This window comes from Siniperca chuatsi, linkage group LG21, assembly GCF_020085105.1.
Source record: "Siniperca chuatsi isolate FFG_IHB_CAS linkage group LG21, ASM2008510v1, whole genome shotgun sequence".
In the NCBI taxonomy this organism is placed as follows: Eukaryota; Metazoa; Chordata; class Actinopteri; order Centrarchiformes; family Sinipercidae; genus Siniperca; species Siniperca chuatsi.
This window is the reverse complement of record NC_058062.1, coordinates 17,750-40,513: the sequence shown is the minus strand read 5'-3', so window position 1 is coordinate 40,513 and position 22,764 is coordinate 17,750. Positions and strand designations below refer to the sequence as shown.

Here is a 22,764-nt window from a genome sequence, read left to right as displayed (position 1 = left end):
AATCTGAAGGACCCCCTGCCACATCCCACCTCTGCAGAATGCATCAATGTCAGACAGGCTCTGGTAAGTTTTATAGTTTTAGAATATTTTAAATCTTAATGTTAATATTTCCTGTGTCACAACCATGATATGTCAACACACTCTTCCAGTTTCTGAGGAAATTATTTGAAATGTTTAGATCATTTTATTCTCCTGAAGTAGGTTCTATTAGCATCTAGCATCAACAGAAAAAACTAAATGGCCACTACATGTGAAAGAAATGCCTAATATATCAACACTGTTAGATTTTTTGTCTCTTTCTCTTTGTACTTTACTCTCTCACCCAGATGTGCTCTCAGGTACCAAAATTTGGCACCGATTGATTTAACATCTGTACCATTTAAAGTACCGAGTTCGGTATCCAACCCTAAACATGACAGCGTTCACTATATTGCTTTGTGGATTGATAGTCATCAACTCTCGCAGGGTTAGGGTGCGAACACATTGTTCTGAGATAAGATAAAACACATATCTACATAATACAGTTCGTTTGTATTGTGATTGTATGTTTTCTGGTACTTTTTTAATTATTTGTTAGGATGTTTAAAGGTACCATGTGGAGTTTTTTACAGGTATTAATTAGTTTCCGCAGAAATTCAAAGGATGTGACTTTTATGCATGCTCCTGAGTGCATTGTCTCTCTTCAGCTCCCTATACAGCACCAACACTAGCTAATGTTAGCTTAGAAATGGGGTCCGAAAACAAACAAATGGCCGGCACCCACCCATGACAACGGATACAAGAATTAGGTTGGAAAAACGATAGACGCTGCTGGAGTGGAGTGTTTCTGTACAAAAACACAGCTTTATAACTTTATTCGCTGATTTTATTGAAGCTAGATCACTAGATTTTATGGAGAAAATATTTTCTGGTTTTTCCACTGATGTCCTCCGCCTGCTCTGCCACGCCTGTGGGTGATTTACTGATGGACTGCCATTAGTTAGTTAGCTCAGTTAGCCTGAGTAGCTAGCAATCCCATTAGCTGAATCTGCCCGGACTGGGAACTCGGAGCACCAGGGGGAGTGTTGGTGTTGTTTAGCACAGGAACTTTGGACAGCTGGGAGGAGGAGTTTGGTCAGTGGCAAGGTAAAACTTCCTTTTAACAGGCGGAAACCTTGAACAGAACCAGACTCAGGGTGGGCGGACATCCGCCGCTGCCGTGTTAGGTTTGGGAGAGAGAGAGAGAGAGAGAGAGGGGGGGGAGAGAGGGAGGCACAATGCAAATTCCACCTAGAATTTTAAAATAGCAATAATGTAATGGTAGTAGTAATATTAATATTAATAGCAGGAACACGGGTGCAGCAGGTGGCCCACAACCACAGATCCAGACTCTGCAGCTCCGGAGGCAGAAATACCTGCTGAAAGCGACAGAAGGAAAGAGGAGAGAGACAAGAAAGCACAAAACTACGGGAGAGAGAAGATGTCGAGTTAGTAACATGCAGTAATGGGATAAAAATGCATACAGATGGAGAGGGAGAGAGGAGAGAGGAAAGAGGTGCATCATGGGAAGTCTCCCGGCAGTCTAGGCCTATAGCAGCATAACTAAGGGATGATTCAGCCCTAACTAAAAGCTTCAAAGAGGAAAGTCTTACTCTTAAATGTGGAGATGGTGTCTGCCTTCTGAACCCAAACTGGTATCTGATTCCACAGGAGAGGAGCTTGATAACTGAAGGCTCTGGCTCCCATTCCCTGCCATTTCTATTCAAGCTTTTGCGATGTTTGCTTCAATTTGCAGGTTTGGAGGTTATACCATGGAGCTCTTTGTTTTATTATCTTCTTTTTTAGAGGAGCAATAGAATTGAGTGTCATTAACCACCTATACTGCAGCTTCTACTCCTAATGGAGATCCAACTGAGGCCAAGTGGCAAAGCATGGTGAACCATATTCAGGACATCCATGAACATGGCACACTTACATTTCCCTGCTGTGCACATCACATCTGGTGGGAGGAGTGCGGAACAAGGAGTGGCTGGAACCAGGTACAACATACCCGTGTACAGTATTAGGTTAAAAATACTTTGTAGTCCAATCTTTGCTGTGCCTGTTGGTGCCTAGTTTATTTTTGTTCCACTGCATTCCAGCCATAAAATAGTCTGTTGGTAAATGTTCATGCTCATCAATATATAACTGTGCTAAAAATTGCTTGTTATATTGCAACATACCAAAATTTGCAAGTTTTTGCAATTTCCAATTCTGCAGGGAAAATCGAAAAAATGTGTTTAAATTCCCCACTAAATGGGGAATCACACATTGTGTATGAATCATATTATACATATGATGTTGCAGCCCAACAGCTTTCTCGAGATAAAGAATAAACACATGAACAAGGTCTTATACAAATTACACCTGATAGTAATCATGCCATCAGTTAAGGGAGGGGGTTGGATACCTTCAAAATCTGCTTCTTGCTAGTTTCTCCAGTGTTACCTTTTTAAATACTTAATTTCTTCAAATTTTTACAAAGACCTCAACATGTTTCAAGTTATTTTCCAAGTTGGACTTTCATTTTTATCTATACTATGATGTGTGTGTGTGTTCGTACTGTCACTCCAGCAGTCCTCAGGTGTATTTTTATCACGAACGTCGTCTTCAGCCTCCTGGACTTCAGGGAGTTTCTGCACAGTGCTGCAGACCGACGACTCGTTACACTAAACAAACACATAACATAACTTTTTACACTGAAACCACCACCAATCTGTTGTTCATATTCATGTTTGTGTTCATGCCTGATAGACAGCTCAGCAGTTTGTGTTCACACCTCCATGTTTGATCAAATTGATTTTATTATTGGAGAAGCCATTTTCCTTATCTGGTCAAACTGCTGAATGCTGACAAGAAAAAAAGTTTTATTCTCAAGAACCCATAATGCCACTTTGTACCTCCCTGTCATCCACACACTTTATACTGAAACTGTCTGATCTTATAAATCCCTGGGAATTTATTGAGACATTGATCTGACTTCTAAACAGCACATGGAGCAATTGGTACAGAAACTAAAGATAAAAACTGGTCTCTTTAATCAGAAAAAGTTTGTGTGTTGAGGAAAATGATTGTACAGTCACCTATCATGTCTGTGCTTCACCATGGAGATATTCTTTGTTCTCACTGTTGGTATTTTTATTCCTCTCCTGGAGCTCAGCTGGCCAAGCTTGTGGAGACAGAGATAACACTTACAAAACTTACTTTGTTTCTGACTTCTGTACAGACAACTGCCATAATGTAAGGAGAAACGAGATGCTTAGAGAACGTCTATGGGATCCAAAATGCACCAATTAACCTATACAATGAGTGCAGCTGGCAACCATACACAACACAATCTGCACAGTCTCTGCAACGTGAGGAATTCACAACATTCAATTCAATTTTATTTATATAGCGCCAATTCATAACAGAAGTTATCTCATTGCACTTTTCCTATAGAGCAGGTGTAGACCGTACTCTTTATAATATTATTTACAGAGATCCAACAAATCCCACCATGAGCAACCATTTGGTGACAGTGGCAAGAAAAAACGTCCTTTTAACAGGCAGCAACCTTGAACAGAACCAGACTCAATGGTGGGTGACCATCCGCCGCTACCGTGCTCCACCTTAAAACACCTTGATGCAGTTTATTATTGTGCTCTGTTTCATTACAGGAGATAAATATCGTCATCATCACTGTGCACTATATAAAACAGTGGGCTGGTCCTCACCAGCAACAAGAGAACTACATTCTATACTTTTTATTTATAAAGGTCTCCTGCAGAAGCTGCCTTAGTAAATCACTTCACTCCTCATGTTTAAAACCACTGCTCACCAGAGTAGATCTCAGGTCTATTTAACTCTAGTTAGCCCTAGGGTAAATACTGAACCAGGACAGACTGCCTTCCACCACTTTGCACCTTATAAATGGTAAGAACTACAGAGGATTTTAAGACTTGAATGTCTCATTCTACTGGCTGATTTTAAACTTTTAACTTTGAATCTATTTAATGATGTCAATGCTTGTGTCTGATGCTCTTTGTTCTATTGTCTGGTCATATGGTTGTTTCTCTTCCTCTCTGCTGTTCTCAGGTCTCTTGATTTCAATGAGATAACCTGATTAAATAAAGGTTATATCTTTATGAAACCAGTGAATGCACCACTTCTGACACTTCAGTTAAGTGAAATGTGCAATAGAATAGAGTAGAATAGTGTTTACTTGGGAGTGTTTTTCTTCATCCTCTTCTTCTTCATGCTCTTCATCCTCATCGTCTATATCATTGTCAGGCGTCTCGAAGTCTGATTCGGCCTCTGCGATGGGGACCCTCAGGGAGGCAATGTTGTGGTAGATGCTGGTCATGTTGCCATGGTTACAGCCGAGAGACTTGACCTGTGACGCCGGCTGGTCCGAGGTCAAAAAGGTCAAAGCCAAAAACTCCTTTGTCGTCCTATCGTCTTCCTCATTGTCGACCTCTAACGATGAAATTCACAAACATGAAAAATCAGTGAATCACACAAAATACACTGAGTCATAAATTTGTTATTTATAGAAACAGAACCCCAAAGCAGTCTGAAATCATAATGAATATTTAATTTAATAAGAAAGTACTGAAAAAACCTGAATACATAATAATAATAATAATAATAATAATAATAATAATAATAATAAGAAGAAGAAGAAGAAGAAGAAGAAGAAAACACTGTTAGAAAGATAGATAGGTAAATAACGAAATAAATAGATAAAGTATTTGCTGCTTTTCCAGGTCTGGTCCTACCGGTGTGGTCTGGGTTGACGTGGTTCTTCTTTCCCATTAAAGTCCACATATGTTCCAGGATCCAGGTCTTTGTCCAGGCCACAGCCCTATTGATCCGGTTCATGGCAATCTGCAAGTTGTTTTCTCCTTCATCTTCTGGTGCCGCAAGATTATCCCCACTGAACGAGCTCAGCAACAAGGCCAGAAAGAGATTCAAGACCTAAAACAAAACCAGGAACAGATTCAAGAGTCTGGTCCCTAAGTTTCTGCCTCTTAAAAGGAAGTTTTTCCTTGCCACTGTTGCCAAGTGCTTGCTTATGGTGGGATTTGTTGGGTCTCTGTATATATTATTATAAAAAGTACGGTCTAGACCTGCTCTATAGGAAAAATGCAATGAGATAACTTCTGTTATGAATTGGTGCTTTATAAATAAAATTTAATTTAATTGAATTCAGGACCTGCAACAAGGCCAGGAAAAGATTCAGGACCTGATGAGGACCTGAGTGGTTTAGAAATTTCAGACTTAGTTTGCTCTTTGTTCTCAGTCAGCCTCATTCAAACCAGAACCCCCAACCATTGACCCCAGAACTAGATCTATTTGTAACTAAAATTGCCCTGCTGGACTGGACAGGATTAGTGACATACTGAAAGAAGCTCAGGTCAGAGTGTAACTCACCACCAGGTTTCCAATGACGAGAACCATCATGAAGATAATCAGACACATGGTCTGACCTGAGACCTCCATGCAGTCCCACATAGTCTCAATCCACTCGCCACACAAGACCCTGAAGATGATGAGGAAGGCGTGGAAGAAGTCGTACATGTGCCAGCGCGGAAGTTCACAGTCGAATGAGATGCGACAGATGCAGTCTTTGTAATTCTTCCCGAACAGCTGCATGCCGACGACTGCGAAGATGAAGACGATGATGGCCAGAACCAGAGTTAGGTTACCCAGAGCCCCCACCGAGTTCCCAATGATTTTTATCAACATGCTGAGGGTCGGCCATGACTTGGCCAGTTTAAACACTCGCATCTGGGCATGAGATAGGTGAGGAGACAGGTAGACAGAAAGGTGAGGAGACAGGCAGGTAGACAGGTAGGGAAACAGGTGAGGAGCCAGTCAGCGAGACAGGTGAGGAGACAGGCCGGGAGACAGGTAAAGAGGCAGACAGAAAGGTGAGGATACAGGCAGGTAGATGGATGAAGAGACAGTTGGGGAGACAGACAGACAGAGAGGTGAGAAGACAGGTAAACAGTTACTTGATTGTTTTTAAAAATTGTGTTTGGTATAAAGTGATGACCATGATGATGTCACACTGACCAATCGGAAGGAGCGCAGCACAGACAAGCCCTGAACGTTAGCTAATCCCAGCTCCACCAGACTCATGGTGACGATGATGCTGTCAAAGATGTTCCAGCCCACCTGTAACCATAGCAACAGAATAATCACAGTTACCATGGGAACAGCTGTCAGTCATCACCCCTGTGCTGGTAACAAAGAAACAGTCTGTGTGACCTGGAAGTAGTAGTACGGGTCCATGGCCAGAAGTTTGAGGACCATCTCAGCTGTGAAGATCCCTGTGAAGACCTGGGGGGGGTCAGAGGTCACAGGTGAGGGGTCAAAGGTCAGGTATCAGGATCATGGGTCAGAGATAAATAGAAGAAGGTTAGCACCAGGGGCCAGAAGGGAGTAGTAACCAGTTCCACACAGTATACTTTTTTATTGTTACATGAGTAGATTTTTAGAGAACAGTCATTACTTTGGCATTCATCACACTACTTTTTATTTATTTATTATTTTATGCATTCATTCACATTGGCTGGTGGTCTGCTGATCCCAAGTCTGCTGCTGTTCTGTTATCCTGTCGCAGAATAACTGTTGAAGCTGCAGATTCACATGATTAAATCATTGATCTGCACCTGCTTTGCCTCCTAGTCTGCGTTTGGGTCCTATTCCCTATTTCTCCTGCTTGACACTATTTATGACATCAGCAAGATTAGCGACTGGTTTGGCCACTGGTGTAATCTGATTGTCTTCATGTGAGTGGACAGACCTAATCACACCTGATCTGTGGGGGTCTGTGATGGAAACTAGGACATCTCTACTGGAATGATCAAAGTTTAAGGACACTGTAACATGTTGACACTCTTTATATTTACTTTTAGCCAACATGGTCCATGCATATTGGAGTTACCGATTTTATTTGCCAAATCATAATATAAAGACAACAAGCAAAGAATGTAATTGAAAAATGTCTTTACTTCTTGGTATATTTAATGTAGTATAATAATGTAATATTTAGTGATCACACTTAAGAGAAACAGACTGAATATTGTCCTGGTGTTTATGTAGCAGATAATCTAATGAGATGATGATGTGACATTAGATCACAAACTGACCATACCCTACTAGAATAGGTTTACATGCTTTAAATGCTTTTATTTGGGAGCCCTAAAATAGGTTTACATTTTTTCATACTGTACATACTGTACATTGCTGCAGTGCCTCACCCTCTGTCTGAAACAATCCATTTTAGCTCCCCACAAAGCCCAGTCTACTCTGATTAATCAGCTGGCCCACTCTGATATGTCAACCGCTTAGAGCAGGTGTCGGGAAAGGTCGTGACCCTTAAAATAACCGGATTCCTGAGGCTTCCTGATCAGCTGGAAACAGTGGTAGCTACGGTAACCGTGGCAGGCATTATGCAAATGTTAGAATGTGTTACATAGTGTCATAGGTGCGTAACGGAAGAAAAGGCTGAAATGAGATGGTGTAGTCCCTCATTCGTCCAGGAGTGTTCTATCGTAGAAAAGGTTTCAGTCGTAGTCGTCTGGACGCTGTTTTCAGAATCAAGATGTTTCGGCTCCCATCCGGAAGTCATTCTCAATTGTGAAAAAATGGACCGGGAACTCAGAAATTTAAGCTACTCTGTGGTAAGGTACGTTGCCCTGAACAGTAAATTAATTTACCACAGTGTATTCGCACCTTGGTCACGCCAATCATGTGCTAATCAGGTACTTAACAGTGATGAGGGAGGTGCAGCCAAAAAACAATAGGCCTGATTACTGTTTACTGGGCCATCATGGAAACAATTAGGTCAGTTTCAGTTGAAAACAGTGTCCAGATGACTACGACTGAAACCTTTTCTACGATAAAAGGCTGAAATACAAACAAGGCGTTTCAGCCATGTCAGAAGCAGAAACTTTGGTGGGAGAGAGTAACTCCTGAAGGCGTGGACTTTGGGCATTGTAACTTTTGTAGACCTTTTTACATACACATAAAAGCTATATAACACCCTAAAGTAAAGGGGGAAACCCCCAAAAGCATAATATGGCCTCTTTAAAGTTACCCAAGTATTTTTTATTTTTTGTTCTTCAGTTGTATTTTTGTGCTCAAACTCAAGTAATTATTTTGATGACTACTTTAACTTCTTTACAAAGTTACAGAACTTTTACTATACAGTTTTTGGCTACTTTACCCATCTCTGCACCAGGCACTGAGAGCGTTCATTTTGAAGGATTTCCTATTTTCAGCAAGCCTGTCACTCTCACCACCATGTGGCAGTAATGTCACCGTACCCCTGACCCTGGGCAGAGTGTGTAAATCAAGACTCCACGGGTTCTACTGTCAATAAAAACCGACTCTCTGACTAGTCTTCATCACTGACCAGATTTCCGACACTCAGAAGCTCCTCGAACTCCTCTGTCATTGGATAATGCTCCATGGCCATGAAAACTGTGTTGAGGACGATGCAGATGGTGATGCCAAGGTCGACGAACGGGTCCATGACGATGGTGTAGAGATACTGTTTGAGCCACCGCCAACAGCCACAGCAGTTCCACTTAAGAAAGATGTCAGCGAAGGCATACCAACATGGAGGACACGGTCTCTGGTCGTCCTCAAAGTCTGAAACACACAACAGGTTAGTGAGATCATCAACTCGAAAATATAAAGTCTTAACTAAAAGATTGTCATCTACAGAGTCACTTTGACCTCCAGACTTTCAGCTCAGAGATTTACGGTTCAGAGAATCCAACAAGGTTCTAGTTCAGTGCTGGGGAGTCATTCGCTCCACCTGTCGGAGGTTGAGATGATCTCACTGAGAATCTGATAGTTCTTTATTCTTCATTTTCACACCTTTCCTCCTAGAAACTACATTTATATACTACTATTTTTGCCAAATACATTCAAAACAGAAATCTAATTGCATTATGGATAATGTTCATTAGCATGTTTTTGTGTAGTGTGGGAAGTCTTATGCATTTGAACTGCACATAGTTGTAGATCGGAGTGTCAGAGTTCGGGGTGGTTCCAGACATTTATTTCTATAGGGGAGGTGGGGTGATTTTAACATTACCTGTGCAGACAACTATCACTGGATTATTTTGATACTGAACAAAACTTAAAAACATGATGATTGATGTAAGCAAATTTGGAAGTGTCTCTTTTTATCTGGTGTCTAAGTGGATTTCTGGAGGTTTATTCTGGATGGACATCAGAGATAATGATATCTTCTGGAACTGTAAGTCACACTGAGTGATTCAATATGTGTTTCATGTCTGTTCAGATTTGACTGAGATATGACTGAGAAGGAGTGTGTGTGTGGTTGTTTTTTATTTATTTATTTAACTCAAATACACCTTGCGCAGTATCTTTGCCTCCCCTTCAACTCTCCAATGCCCACCTGGGGAGGCTTTATTCTTTGTCCTACTGAATGTCCATGTCTGTTACAGACCAGGTCCTGTCATTTTACCAGAGTTAAAACGTTGCCCTGAACGATTAGTTAAATTACAGATGAGCACAATGAAGATTTCATTCCCCACCTCCCTCTGTAATGTTCGTCCTGCCTGAATTAGGATTTTGTCAGCAGAGGTCGGGGTTCACGTCCTGAGTACCACCCATTGTTGATTTAGATACTAAAACACTTTGGTAGAGCAGTAAGCAGGAACACCACCTGACGTGCATTGTCTATCTGCCTCCATTCTTCGTATTTCCTCTTCCATCTGATTTATATCCTTGTCTATGAACTCCAGATCAAATAAATACATTGACCATCAAAGTGATGGTAACCCTAACCCTAACCCCCTAACCCTAACCCTAAAGTGATTCATGATGATAATGTCAAATAAAAATGTAAAATAGAGCTTTATACAGTGTATACAAATCTGTTTTTTTTTACTGTGAGAACATGTGAGTGTCAGATTTCCTGTGGTCATTAATGTTGTGTGGGGCTGCATTTTCGTACGTGTGTGGTAGAAATTGAATGGACATGAAGGAATGTTTAATTTATGCACTGACATGGTAGTTAACCTGAGAGGCCTTTGAGTCCTTCACACTTCATATGATTTACATATTAGGAGGCTCTGGTGCCCCGAAGGTAAAGATAGGATGGAACTTGGAAAAGTTTCAGACTCCCCTGATAATATTGAAGGAGAAATGACACTGACTGAGAGTTACACACACACACATTGTTTGTCGTGGTGGCATGATAATACATTATTCTATATGATGCGAGCCCTACTGTTTTAAAGCTGACAAATGTAATGTTATTTTTGTATTGACTGTGTCCATGTATACAAGCTATATACAATCTTCTCTGAGGCCAGATTTGTGTTGTAATAAACATATTTAAGTAAGGACTGAGACTCATCAAGTTTATTCTCCTATTCATCAAAGTGATGTTTGACTAGTAGTAAAAGTTTCTCCACATGTCTTTGTGCATGTGTGTGTGTATGTATACCTTCCATGGCAGTGTGGTCTTGCTCCTGGCTGTTCTCTGAGTGTGCAGCCCTGCAGGCCGCCTGCTGTAACAACAAGAATACATGTTAAGCTGACTGTGTTTAGTGTCAGCTGATTAAATGTTGTTTGTTGTGTCATCTGTCAGATCGGACCTCCTCCTCTCTCTTCTTCAGCGCCTCCAAGATCTGAGCATACTCTTCCTCCTTCTGTTTGGCCTCAGCCATTGTGGCCTCGTTTTGCTCGGCATACGCCATGGCAACCACGGCCAGAATGAGGTTAATGAGGTAGAACGAGCCGAGGAAGATGACGACCACAAAGAAGATCATGTAGGTTTTACCTGCTGCTCGCAGCGTCTGCAGACAGACAGGTGAGAGACAGACAGATAGTTGGAGTGTCTTGTATAAATAAATATTACAGGTGTTTCTCAGGTGTTTTTGAATTGGGTGTTTTTTGAATCTGATGTTTTCATTGTTGGTTTTTACTGAAACATCAAAACTAAATTTGAGAAGAAACCTACTCTCATTTACCTGTTAATGTTCTCCACTCCAATTTGCTGTCTACTGTGCCTATCACTACACCTACCTACACTCTGTGTGAATGAGGCAGGTCTGATGGTTGTTATCAGTTAGAGAACAAACTTATTCCAACAAGAGTGGAAAAACCTTTAACTCTCTAAGAAATAATGGATGGAGTAAGAACATTGAGTGTTTATCAGACAGATGTTTGTTGACCTGCTGAAATACTGATAAATTATCAATGTGAATCAAAGTCAAAGACCAGTGAGGAGCAGTCACTGTACTGGGACCAGTCAGTTACTGACCAGCTGAAAGAGGTTTTCCCAGTAGTCCTGGGTCATCAGTCTAAACAGAGACAGGAACGCCCAACCAAACGAGTCATAGCTGGTGTAGCCGTAGTTTGGGTTTCTCCCCACCTTCAGACAGATGTAACCCTCCGGACAGACCCTGAACACATCATCATCACTATTATTTGACATCATTATTATGATAATGTATTTATTAGTCTGTCAAGTGAACGTACCCGGCATCAGAACTGTTTCCACACAGCAGAGCATCAAGCTGACCAGGCAGGTAGTAGTAGTTCTCTATTAGAGACAGACAGACAGAAGTAATACTCAGAAATTATTTCTCTAAATATGTGAATCACAAAAACCTAATTATCTCTACCACTGGTGGTGGTGGAAGTGTCCCACAAAGGACCCGATAAAGTCCTACAAAATATCTAAGGTTATCACAATTGTATCCCCACACTGTAGTGTGCGTAGGCTACCAACATTTTCCAATAATAATATAAGGCATCTTGTTCCAGTTAATACGTCATCTACTGCTGGCTCTACAGATTGGCTTTGGAAAACTGCCACCTTACTGATTTACTTACTGATTTCATTCTTGAACATAGCCTGGATATGATTGGTTTATGTGAAACATGGTGGAAAACCAAATGTTTTCCTCCCATTAAATGAAGCTTACCCCCATTGATTATATCAATGTCCATGTTTGTTGAGGATTACAAGTACCTTGGACTACACTGGACAATAAACTGGACTGGGCTAAGAACACTCAAGCTCTTTACAGGAAGGGCCAGAGCCACCTCTATTTCCTGAGGAGGCTGAGGTCCTTCAACATCTGCCGGACAATGCTGAAGATGTTTTATGAGTCTGTGGTGGCCAGTGCTATCCTGTATGCTGTTGCATGCTGGGGCAGCAGGCTGAGGGTAGCGGATGCCAACAGACTCAACAAACTGATCCGTAAGGCCAGTGACATTGTGGGGGTGGAGCTGGACTCTCTGGCGGTGGTGTCAGAGAGGAGGATGCTGGCCAAACTACATGCCATCTTGGACAGTGTCTCCCACCCGCTCCATGACGTGCTGGTCAAACAAAGGAGTACCTTCAACGGAAGACTCATCCCCACAAAAATCACCACAGAGCGCCACAGGAAGTCATTCCTGCCTGTGGCCATTAAACTCTTTAACTCCTCCCTCTAAGTGTCAGTTTATATGACCCTAAGTCATTAAACTGGACATTAAATCATTAACATCACTGCAATACTTGAAATAATTGTGCAATATTCTGTTATATACTCTTTTCAGTTTAAAATTCCCTATTTTCCCTTATTTATATTCATTCATACTTCTATTACTGCTGTGCAATATCCACCGTCTCATAATCATCTTAATAAGCTACACTTAACTTGACAGTACATGCACTATTACTTATTACTTATATTATTACATTGTATTATTATACCGTACATACTTATCATCAACCGGTAATCCGCTTCCCACTTTGTACTTTACACTTATTTTAATTTTATACTTATATCCACTTGGTACTTAATTTATCTTGCCTGTATTATAATGTATTATATTTGATTGCTTAGAACTTCTATTCCTCTGTGCACTGATGTGATAGTGAGCAGCTGTAACAAAAGTTTCCCCTCGGGGATCAATAAAGTATCTCTGATTCTGATGTTGCTTAGGCTACTAAACTGGGTGGAGGTTGTTGGGATTTACAATGGTTAAAGGGTTACCAAACTGTGTAGGTGCAATCAATGAATTATAGCTATCAGAATTATCAAAGATAATCATAAATAACTTTAATGAATAAAGTCCTCGGGGCACTACTCTTCTTAAAGAAGAGAAATGATAGCCATTTAATTCATTCAGTCTACTAAAATACACTAAACTATCAATTTGGCACTCAGATTAATATTTTAAATAACTATAACCAGAGTTACCAAAACGCCAGGTTTCTTTTCAGCACTGTAGCCAGGCTGACAGAGAATCACAGCTCTGTTGAGCCATGTATTCCTATAGCCTTCAGTAGTAATGACGTCATGAGCTTCTTGTTTGAGAACTGAAGTTATTGTACTTGGCCCAGGAGTGGCTTAAGGACAACTCTGTGTAAGTCCTTGAGTGGCCCAGCCAAAGCCGGACTTTAACCCTAAATGAACATCTCTGGAGAGACCTGAAAGAACATAGTGTGTAACAGTGTAACAATAACAATAACAACAACAACAATAATAATAATGATAATAATAAAAAATAATAATAATAATACATCAGAATTTTTTGATGTGAAAAATGGAGTAGCTCAGGGCTCTATTCCTGGTCCTCTGCTTTTCTCTCTTTATATTTCCCCTGTTGGCCAAATTATATGCAGTCATGGAATTAATTTCCACTGCTATGCTGATGATACTCAGCTGTATGTGCCTGTAAGGGCAGATAATCATTCCTAAATTATTAAATTAGAGGCCTGCTTGTCTCCTGTAAAAAACAACAACAAAAAAACAAAAAACAAAAAACAAAAACAAACTGGATATCACGTAATTTCCTACTTTTCAATTCTTATAAAACTGAGATGCTGGTAATTGGCTCTGCTCGACACTGATCAAATAACTGTAACTCTAACCCTAACTGTGTGATTTGTCAAAGTCTGACAGCCAGGAATCTTGATGTTACATTTTATCCTATTCTCTCTCTTTTGATCAGAACATGAAAGAAATTCCCATGATTGCCTTTTCCGCCTAAGCAACATAGTTAAATTTGATCTTTTCTGTCCTTGGCTGATGCAGAGATCCTAATTCACGCCTTTGTTTCATCCAGACTCAACCCTAACCCTACTGTAATGTTTTGTTGTCAGGTCTGCCGAGTGCTAGTACTAAAAGTCTTCAAATGGTTCAGAATGCTACAGCTAGGATCTTAAATAAAACTAGAAAGTTTTATATCACACCAATGTTAGCTTCCCTTCATTGACTCCCTATCCATGTCAGATCAGGTGCTTCTGATGACTTATTAAATTGTAAATGGCAATGCCCCTTCATACCTGTCTGACCTCCATAAACCTTATATCCCATCCCGTGCTCTCTGCTCTCAGAATGCGGCCCTCCTGTTTGAGTTAAAAAGAAGTCAGCTGGCTGCAGGGTCTTTTCTTTCTAAGATCCTTGAGAAAGCAGTTGCCAATCAGTTGTGTGACTTTCTACATAACAATAGTTTATTTGAGGATTTTCAGTCAGGATTTAGCATCATTTGCATCATAGCACAGAGACAGCACTGGTGAAAATTACAAATGACCTTTTAATTGCATCAGTCAATGGACTTGTCTTTGTACTTGTCTTGTTAGATCTTAGTTCTGCATTCAACACCATTGACCATCACATCCTATTAAAGAGACTGGAACATTTAATTGGCATTAAAGGAGCTGCACTAAACTGGTTTGAATCCTATCTATCACATCAATCTCAGTTTGTACATGTTAACGGTGAGTCCTCTGTGCATGCCAAAGTTAGTCACGGAGTTCCACACGGTTCTGTGCTTGGACCAATTCTATTCACCCTTTGCTTCCTTTAGGCAATATTATTAGGAAACACTCCATAAACTTTCATTATGCAGATGATACCCAATTACATCTGTCGATCAAACCAGATGAAACCAAGCAGTTAGCTAAAGCTTCAAGCGTGCCTTAAGGACATAAAAACCTGGATGACCTTTAATTTTCTGATGTTTATCTCTACAAAACTGAAGTTATTGTACTTGGCCCCAAACACCTCTGAGACACATTATCTAAAGACATAGTTACTCTAGATGGCATTGCCCTGGCCTCCAGCAGCACCGTAAGGAACCTCGGAGTTATCTTTGATCAGAATTTGTCCTTCAACTCCCACATGAAACAAAATTTAAGGACTGCCTTCTTTCACCTGTGTAACATTGCAAAAATCAGGCACAAAATGATGTTGAAAAACTAGTCCATGCATTTGTTACTTCTAGGCTGGACTATTGCAATTCCTTATTATCAGGCTGCCTGAATAAGTCCCTTAAAACTCTCCAGGTGATCCAGAAAGCTGCTGCACGTGTACAGACAAGAACTAGGAAAAGACATCATATTTAATTATTAAGCTCCCTACTTCTGAAGTAAACTCCCTGTTAGACAGTGTGACTCTGTTGAGGCCTTTAAATCTAAACTTAAATCTTATCTTTTTACCTTAACTTTCAGGTAGTTGCTTTTTTTTGATTACTCGGTCCGTTTTAGTCTCAATGACTCTATTAATCTGAGTACTTATAGTCATGCTTGTCCTGCCGGCAAGAATACTGTAAACTTTCTGAAACCACTGCATCTCTCTAAGCCTGAGAGTTTGAGGTTCCTGCAGTAATGGTCTGCTTCATGTTCCTCATATTCCGTGTTGGTGACTAACAATTTGTGATGGACATTAAATAAAAGATGAACAACTGTGTTAGAAAATATCTGGTTCTTTGACAAAAAGTCAAAAGGTACAAGAATCTTGTGGACATAAAAACTGAAGGAGAGAAATCAACTATGACTCCCAGGGTGCAATAACTGTTGATCTGTTTTTGTTGTAGTAGTAGTAGTAGCAGTAGTAGCATTAGTCCATTTGTCCCTGACAGGTCATCGATTATTAGTCCTTCAGAACCGGCTAATAGTAGAAACCTGGTAAAACATTGACACCTCTGACTGTTTTCTTCTCAATAGCAACAGCAGCTGAGGATCATGGGTATTGCAGTGTTTAGAAACAGAAACAAAGTGTAAAACAAAGTGCATGTTCAGTTACATTCAGCAGATCCAGTAAAGAAACATTTGAACTACACAATGACGAAAAACCAGCAGCTCTTCATGCTTAAAAATACAAAACCAACGCTTGTAGTCTTTCACTGAGCTAAAAAGATCAAGAATACAGAAATATTTGTGTTTTAAGTACAATGAGGCTGTAAAGAAAAGAAAATATAACTATCACCATCTTCATCATACCTGGCTTGTTGACATATTCGTAGAAATCAAAGTCACTGCTTCCTGTATTGTTGGCGTGGGTGTCATTGTCATGGTAACCAGTATTTAGGTCGATGTCAGACGTGTGGTTTCTAAGCAACAGCGGTGGTATGAGGACACATTTTTGCCGCAGGTTTCCCATGAAGAGCTGCAGACCAATTAGAGCGAAGACACTGAGGCAGAACACCGTCAGGATCATGACATCAGCTAGCTTCTTCACAGATTGGATGAGTGCTCCGACAATTGTCTTCAGACCTGTGCGGGGAGGGGGGTAGGGTTAAAATCTGACTGACCAAACATTGCATCATCAACATAAAAACAGACTGTTTCTAAAATCAGTGAAGTTGATGATTAGTTTGATTAGATACCATAATGCCGCCGTTTTAACACACACACACACACACACACACACACACACACACACACACACACACTGACCAGGGATGACTGTGATGGTTTTCAGAGCTCGAAGAACTCTGAATGTCCTCAACACAGAAACATTTCCCAAATCTACAAATTCTGTCAGGTATCTGAAACACAGAGAGAAACCATCATCATTATTATTATCATCATCAACATGAGTCACTTCATTTAATAAACAACTATAGATATAAAAACTACAATACCAAACAGGCGACTTAAATCCTAAAGCTAAGATGTTTCCAGAAAGTATGTATGACGATAATGAAGTAATTCAAAATAAAATTAAAAATTATATTATATTGAAGTAGGTATATTATAGTGTATTAGTCTGATATGAATGAGTGTATTTCAGGTGTGTTAAATTGTATTACTAGATGTACTAGATAGATCCAAGATGGAGCCACAGATGGCTGACTCTGTGTGTTGGTGACACTGTTGCTGACACAGTTTTGTCTTGTTTTGTTTGTTAATTCAGTGTTCTGCTGTAGTACCAGAGGTTCTCTTAGCAGAGAAGAGCTTATAAACATCAGGGAAACAACTCCAGTCGATTTATTTCCCACATTTCTCATTTTGTCCATGGAATTATTGTACATTCCTCTGCGACTTTAACAAAGGTAATCTAAGCCATGAACTCCCAAAATACAGATGTTTATTAAATGTCAAACGAGAGAGGAGAACATTCTGGATCACTGTTACACTACAGTAAGCAGTGCCTATCACGCTGTCCCCCGCGCTGCATTGGGACACTCTGGCCACGTCATGGTCCACCTGATTTCTGCATACAGGCACAAATTAAAGCATTGTAAACCTATTGTGAGGACATCAAAGCAGTGGACCAGTGAAGCCATGGAGGACCTTTGAGTGTACTGACTGGGATGTTTTCAGGACTGTCACCAACAGTTCACAGAGGCAGTGACAGCATACATCAGTTTCTGTGAGGACTGCTGTGAACCGTCACGCACCAGGGTGAGTTACAACAACAATAAACCCTTGTTCACAGCTAAACTCATACAGCTAAGGTCGGAAAAGGAAGAAGCGTTTAGGAGTGGGGACAGGGACAGACTTAAAGAGTCAGGTTTAATGTGCATATTCTTATATTATTCATACTGTGAACATTTGCGCACTCCTTAGTATTTTGCACATTCTGTCCTCTTTGTTTTAAACACTGTACAACTGTTTTCATTTTTAAACAGATATATTTTACAGATATATTTTTATACAGATTTTTTATTGTAAATTTATATTTCATATTTAAGATTTCTTCTTTGCTGCAGTACTTGTTTATTTTTCTTTTCTCTTCCTATGTTTATTGTGACCTGTTATGGCTCAGCCGCATTTATAATGTATTTTTCCATGTGTTGCATAAAACAGTTTTTCGTGGCGAGTGAGAGCTCACTTTTCTTTGAGGATCTGTGTGTCATTTGACAGATGCTGGTTCCATTGGCTGACCTTCAGTGATGGTACCACTGCAAGGGGACACAGAGAGTTGATGGTTGACAGCAGAACCTTGGTCTTTCTCGGTGAACCACCATTTTTGTTAACACTGTTTTCCCCTGTTTTTGTTTAGCTTAGGGAGTTAGGCTTAGTAAATGTCTTTTTGTTTTGTCTTTTGTTTGGTTAGGGATTCATCAGAAGTTGATCAAGAAGATACTGATGTTTTGTTAATTATTTGTGTAAAACAACATTCCCTGTGTGAAGCAATAAATTGCTCACTTTTGCGTTGAGTTCTGCTCTCTGCTTCTCGTCCTTATGTTGCGCTCTGACACCCCTACTCCAAGGCATTATGTACCAAAATACCAAAGCAAATTCCTTTTGTGTGAAAACCTACTTGCCAATAAACCTGATTCCGATTAGAGTCTATGATGAATAAGTGTATCTCAGGTGTGTTACTGAGTCTTACGCCATGCTGATGACCATGAAGTCGAGCCAGTTCCAGGGGTCTTTGAGGAAGGTGAAACCTCCGACACAGAATCCTCTGGACAGAACTTTGATCGTTGCTTCAAACGTGTAGATGAATGTAAACAGATATCTGTTGAACGAAAAATAATTCAGACACTGAAAAATTTTAAATGTAAAAAATGTCGAGCTGAAAGTCTACAGATTTAGAGAGATCAAATATTTTCACTGAAGACTGAACATTTTTATGGGCAGTGTTTCCTGGATTGATCCACTGTTAAAAACTATAAAGTCCTGTCAGAGCCCTCTAGAGGCTGCAACAATTAACAAACAAATAACATCCTGATGAATCCCTTATTCTTACTTACAAGTAGTGGTACTAAAACTATACAGTTACTGATAAAAATTCTTGCTCCCTTTTAGATCTTAATGACCCCATAAGATTTCCTGTAGTGCCCCCGTCAGGACGAACACATTTAGTTTGTTCATATTTTTCCTTTACTGAACACTGCAGCCTCTAGGGGGCGCTAGCTGGATGCTAGCCATTTAATCTGCTCATTATAAATAATATTGTCTAAATAGTATTGTGTTTTCAGGTTCACACGAAGTTTTTACAAACAAACCAACACGAATTAACATGAAGTCACATGACGGACAGGTAGCTCACTGGACAGTTCTGATGATGTCATCCTGCATCATTAGACTTACATGGACCCTCAGACGAAAATCTGACGCGCCAGAATTTGTTTTAACTGTGTGAAAGTACCCAAACTGTGTCATTAATCTGTTTCCATCAAATATAAAAACTGAACAGCAGAGCTCCAACTTTCCACTGTTTGAACAGTTTGAAGTGACCTTTCATCTGCATTTCCTCTGAGATCACAGATTTGTGTCCAGTGAGACAGAAGACAGAAGGATTCATTGTTTCAGTCCTGAACTTTAAAGGTCCAGTGTGGAGGATTTAGTAGCATCTAGCGGTGAAATTGTAGTTTGCAACCATTTGAATACCGCTCGCCTCACCCTCCCCTCCCAAGCGTGTGGGAGAAACTATGGTGGCCGCAAAACTTGCGAAACACGTGAAAGGGCTTATCTGGAGCCAATGTTTGGTTTGTCCGTTCTGGGCTACTGTAGAAACATGGTGGTCTCCATGGAAAGGGACCCGCTACCTCTGTAGATATAAAGTGCTTATTCTAAGGTAATGAAAACACGATTCTTATTTTCAGGTGATTAAACACTAATGAAAACATACTTATAAATATTATTGGCATATCTGCAAATAGAGGCCCCTAAATCTTACACACTGATCATTTAATACTTGACTTTAAAATCTGCATTTTGCCTCTGACTGCTGACTTCTTCTTCTTCTTCTTCTTCTTCCTCTACTTATTCTTCTTCTGGTCTTGTGGTAGAGTAACATCAATTGTGTGTTAGTGTGTATCATTGTGTATGTGTGTGTGTGTGTGTGTGTGTGTGGACTCACTCCACAGTCTTGCTCCATGCTGGAGGATCACTCATCGTCATGAATGCACAGTTGGTCAGAATTGTCACCATGATGAACAAACTGAATAAAGTTTTGGTTTTAAGGAACAAAAAACATCAATAACCTGTCAATCAAAGCTAAAATTCAGTCATTCTGGGAGAAAATAAGTGTATCCTCAGTGACCAATCAGGGAGGAGTACAGTGTGACATCATAAAGGATATGAGTGAATGAGGATCTTGATGGCGATAGTCCTCAGCGGGTTGAACGGACTCAGCAGGTAACAAGATGGCTCAGCGTTAAATCTATAGATGACGTTTCCTTTACCAAGCACGATGAACGTCTGCAGAGACATGTCAGAGAAGGCATGTTTTATTCATTACTGTGATGTTTAGAATGAATGAAACTGATCTGAGATCAGAAAGATGAGATGAAGATCGTCTGAACATTAAAACTTCAGATTTAGTTTATAATGTTTCATCATGTTGTGAGAATAAATGATTTATCAGAGATATTGATCAGTCTTCAGGCCACAGAGGGAAGATATTTTATCAAAGAGAGAGAGACCTTCTGTGATTGGTAGAAGGGATCCAGCTCTTCCAATGGGGTGTTGAGAAGCTCAGGGGGCGGGTCTCCGTAGATGAATGGGAGGGGCTTCCCAGCCTCCAGGTCACTGGCTGGTTTAGGAAGATCTTCCTCTGCAATCTGTCAGTCAGAGAAACAGCCATTTGGAGAGACAGCCAATCAAAGACTTGTTCTCAATGTAATGATTATTTGTTTCTGACAGCAGGTACCTGATCAATATGTTTTGTACCTCTATGTTCTTCTCTTTCCTCCTCTGTCGCTCCTTCTCCTCCACTTCATATCGTCGTTGGATTTCCTCCAGCGAAGCAGGAGTGAAGCGTCTGAAGATCTCTGAACCAACAGGGGGCAGCAGAGGTGCCATCCTTGCATCATGCAGGTTTGCTCGAACTCCACCGTCACCTAACAACAGTCTTCTGTAGGGAGACGCGGGGGTAAGTTTATGCTAAAAGACAGGTAATGTGACAGCAAATAATGTTTTTACTGTCCACAAAAAACAAACAAACACATGAAGAAGAAACAAACACACGTTCACACAGCTGCATCCAAAACTAAATCAAGCTTCATAAAAAGAAAAAAATGGCTAAAAACGTAACAATGACTAAATGACGAAAATCTGCCAATGAAAACTACCAATCACCACTGATGAATTAACTGAACCTTTGTGATTGGCTGCTGCACCTGCTGCATTATCATCCTCAACACCTGCTGCTTTGTTTTTATTGGCTGACAGAAAGAGCAGGTTGGTCTTAGGCCAATTAAAAACACGTCTGTCACAGATAAACTCCAGATAACATACATGGTATTAATAGTAAGTAAGTAGGTAAAGTTTATTTAGTATGGCACCTTTCACAGAGCAAGGTCACAAAGTGCTTCACAAGAGTAAAATTATATGAACATAAGCAACAGAAGCCCTTAAAAACACACAAGATTACACACACTAGACAGCAGGAGGCAAGACAAAGGCACATTTGAATAGAAGAGTCTTCAGCTGCTTTTTAATGGTGTCAACAGACACCTTTACACATCTCAGCAACTCTTGCTAGCACTTACTTATGTCTCCTTTCAAAAAACACACAATCTCTCAGCACTTGTACTGTAACACTGAACACACTGGTACTTATTAGTTTAAAAGGAGAAACTCTCAGTTGATGATATCGATTTCAGACGTGGTTTGAACACACTTATTATAAGTTGTTTTGGATAAAAACCTCTGCCAAATTAATCAAATGTAATGTCAACCGAGAAATGTTATTTATTTCATAATTATTATTTTATTATAACTAATTATATTATTCTATTTATTTTATTATCTTTTTCACATTGACATATTTGTGTTAATCTTTCATTATTCGATTTAAATGTTTCCAATGATTGATCACAGTGATTGATCACAGTTCATCTGTTAGCATTTCAGAGAAAAAAATGTAACTTCACTGAAGATGTTTTAACATCAATGTTATTGATCACAGCTGTGATTTACAGGAAGTCAATAATGTTATTGCTCACATCTGAGAGGAGTCAAACTGTCTGCTGTCTATAACCAGACTGCAGATCTCGGTATTGAACATGTTTATATTAAAGCAGTTACATTCTCTTGGGTTTCTGTAACGAAAGTGTCGTTCAGACTTACAGCTGTGAAGGAAGAAGTCTCAACTGATTAGCTCTCTTCAGAAGAGCTCCTCTCTCCTTGCTGCTTCTCCAAAACCCCAAAAATGACATTTTTCTGCTCATCATGGCTGAAGCTGTCTGTCCTCTGCATCTACCTGCTGCCACCCGTTGCACCTGTCCTCGTTACCTGTCTGTCTGTTTGTCTGTCTGTCTCTCTGTCTGTCTATGGTTTCTTTCTGTTTTTCATCTACAGACTGCATTATTTCTCTGCCAACATTCATGTGCTCATCATCGTAGTAAATGAGAACTTTTGTCTGATTTCTGTTCGTCTCTGAATGAAAAACTCTTTATTTCACTGCCAACTTTCATGTGTTCAACACACACACACACACACACACACACACACACACACACACACACACACAGCTCGATCAAAAACAAGAAATGAAAGAAAGAATTTTGTTGTTTATAAATGAGAAC

The 22,764-nt window shown here is 40.1% G+C and overlaps 1 protein-coding gene across 1 annotated transcript in view; it reads right to left on the bottom strand.

The window, feature by feature from the left end:
* The window catches only part of scn4ab (sodium channel, voltage-gated, type IV, alpha, b), a 35,362-nt gene extending 12,880 nt beyond the window's left edge, over nt 1–22,482 (bottom strand). The window contains 19 exon segments of the mRNA XM_044181956.1: nt 2,582–2,687; nt 4,223–4,476; nt 4,779–4,977; nt 5,434–5,790; nt 6,079–6,180; nt 6,274–6,345; nt 8,426–8,664; nt 10,499–10,562; nt 10,650–10,850; nt 11,318–11,459; nt 11,536–11,599; nt 16,277–16,549; nt 16,733–16,824; nt 18,618–18,746; nt 20,094–20,183; nt 20,316–20,434; nt 20,659–20,796; nt 20,906–21,089; nt 22,307–22,482. Of these exon segments, the coding sequence (XP_044037891.1) occupies nt 2,582–2,687; nt 4,223–4,476; nt 4,779–4,977; nt 5,434–5,790; nt 6,079–6,180; nt 6,274–6,345; nt 8,426–8,664; nt 10,499–10,562; nt 10,650–10,850; nt 11,318–11,459; nt 11,536–11,599; nt 16,277–16,549; nt 16,733–16,824; nt 18,618–18,746; nt 20,094–20,183; nt 20,316–20,434; nt 20,659–20,796; nt 20,906–21,089; nt 22,307–22,410 (2,929 nt within the window). The 5' untranslated portion in view covers nt 22,411–22,482.
* Nucleotides 22,483–22,764: the final 282 nt, after the last annotated feature.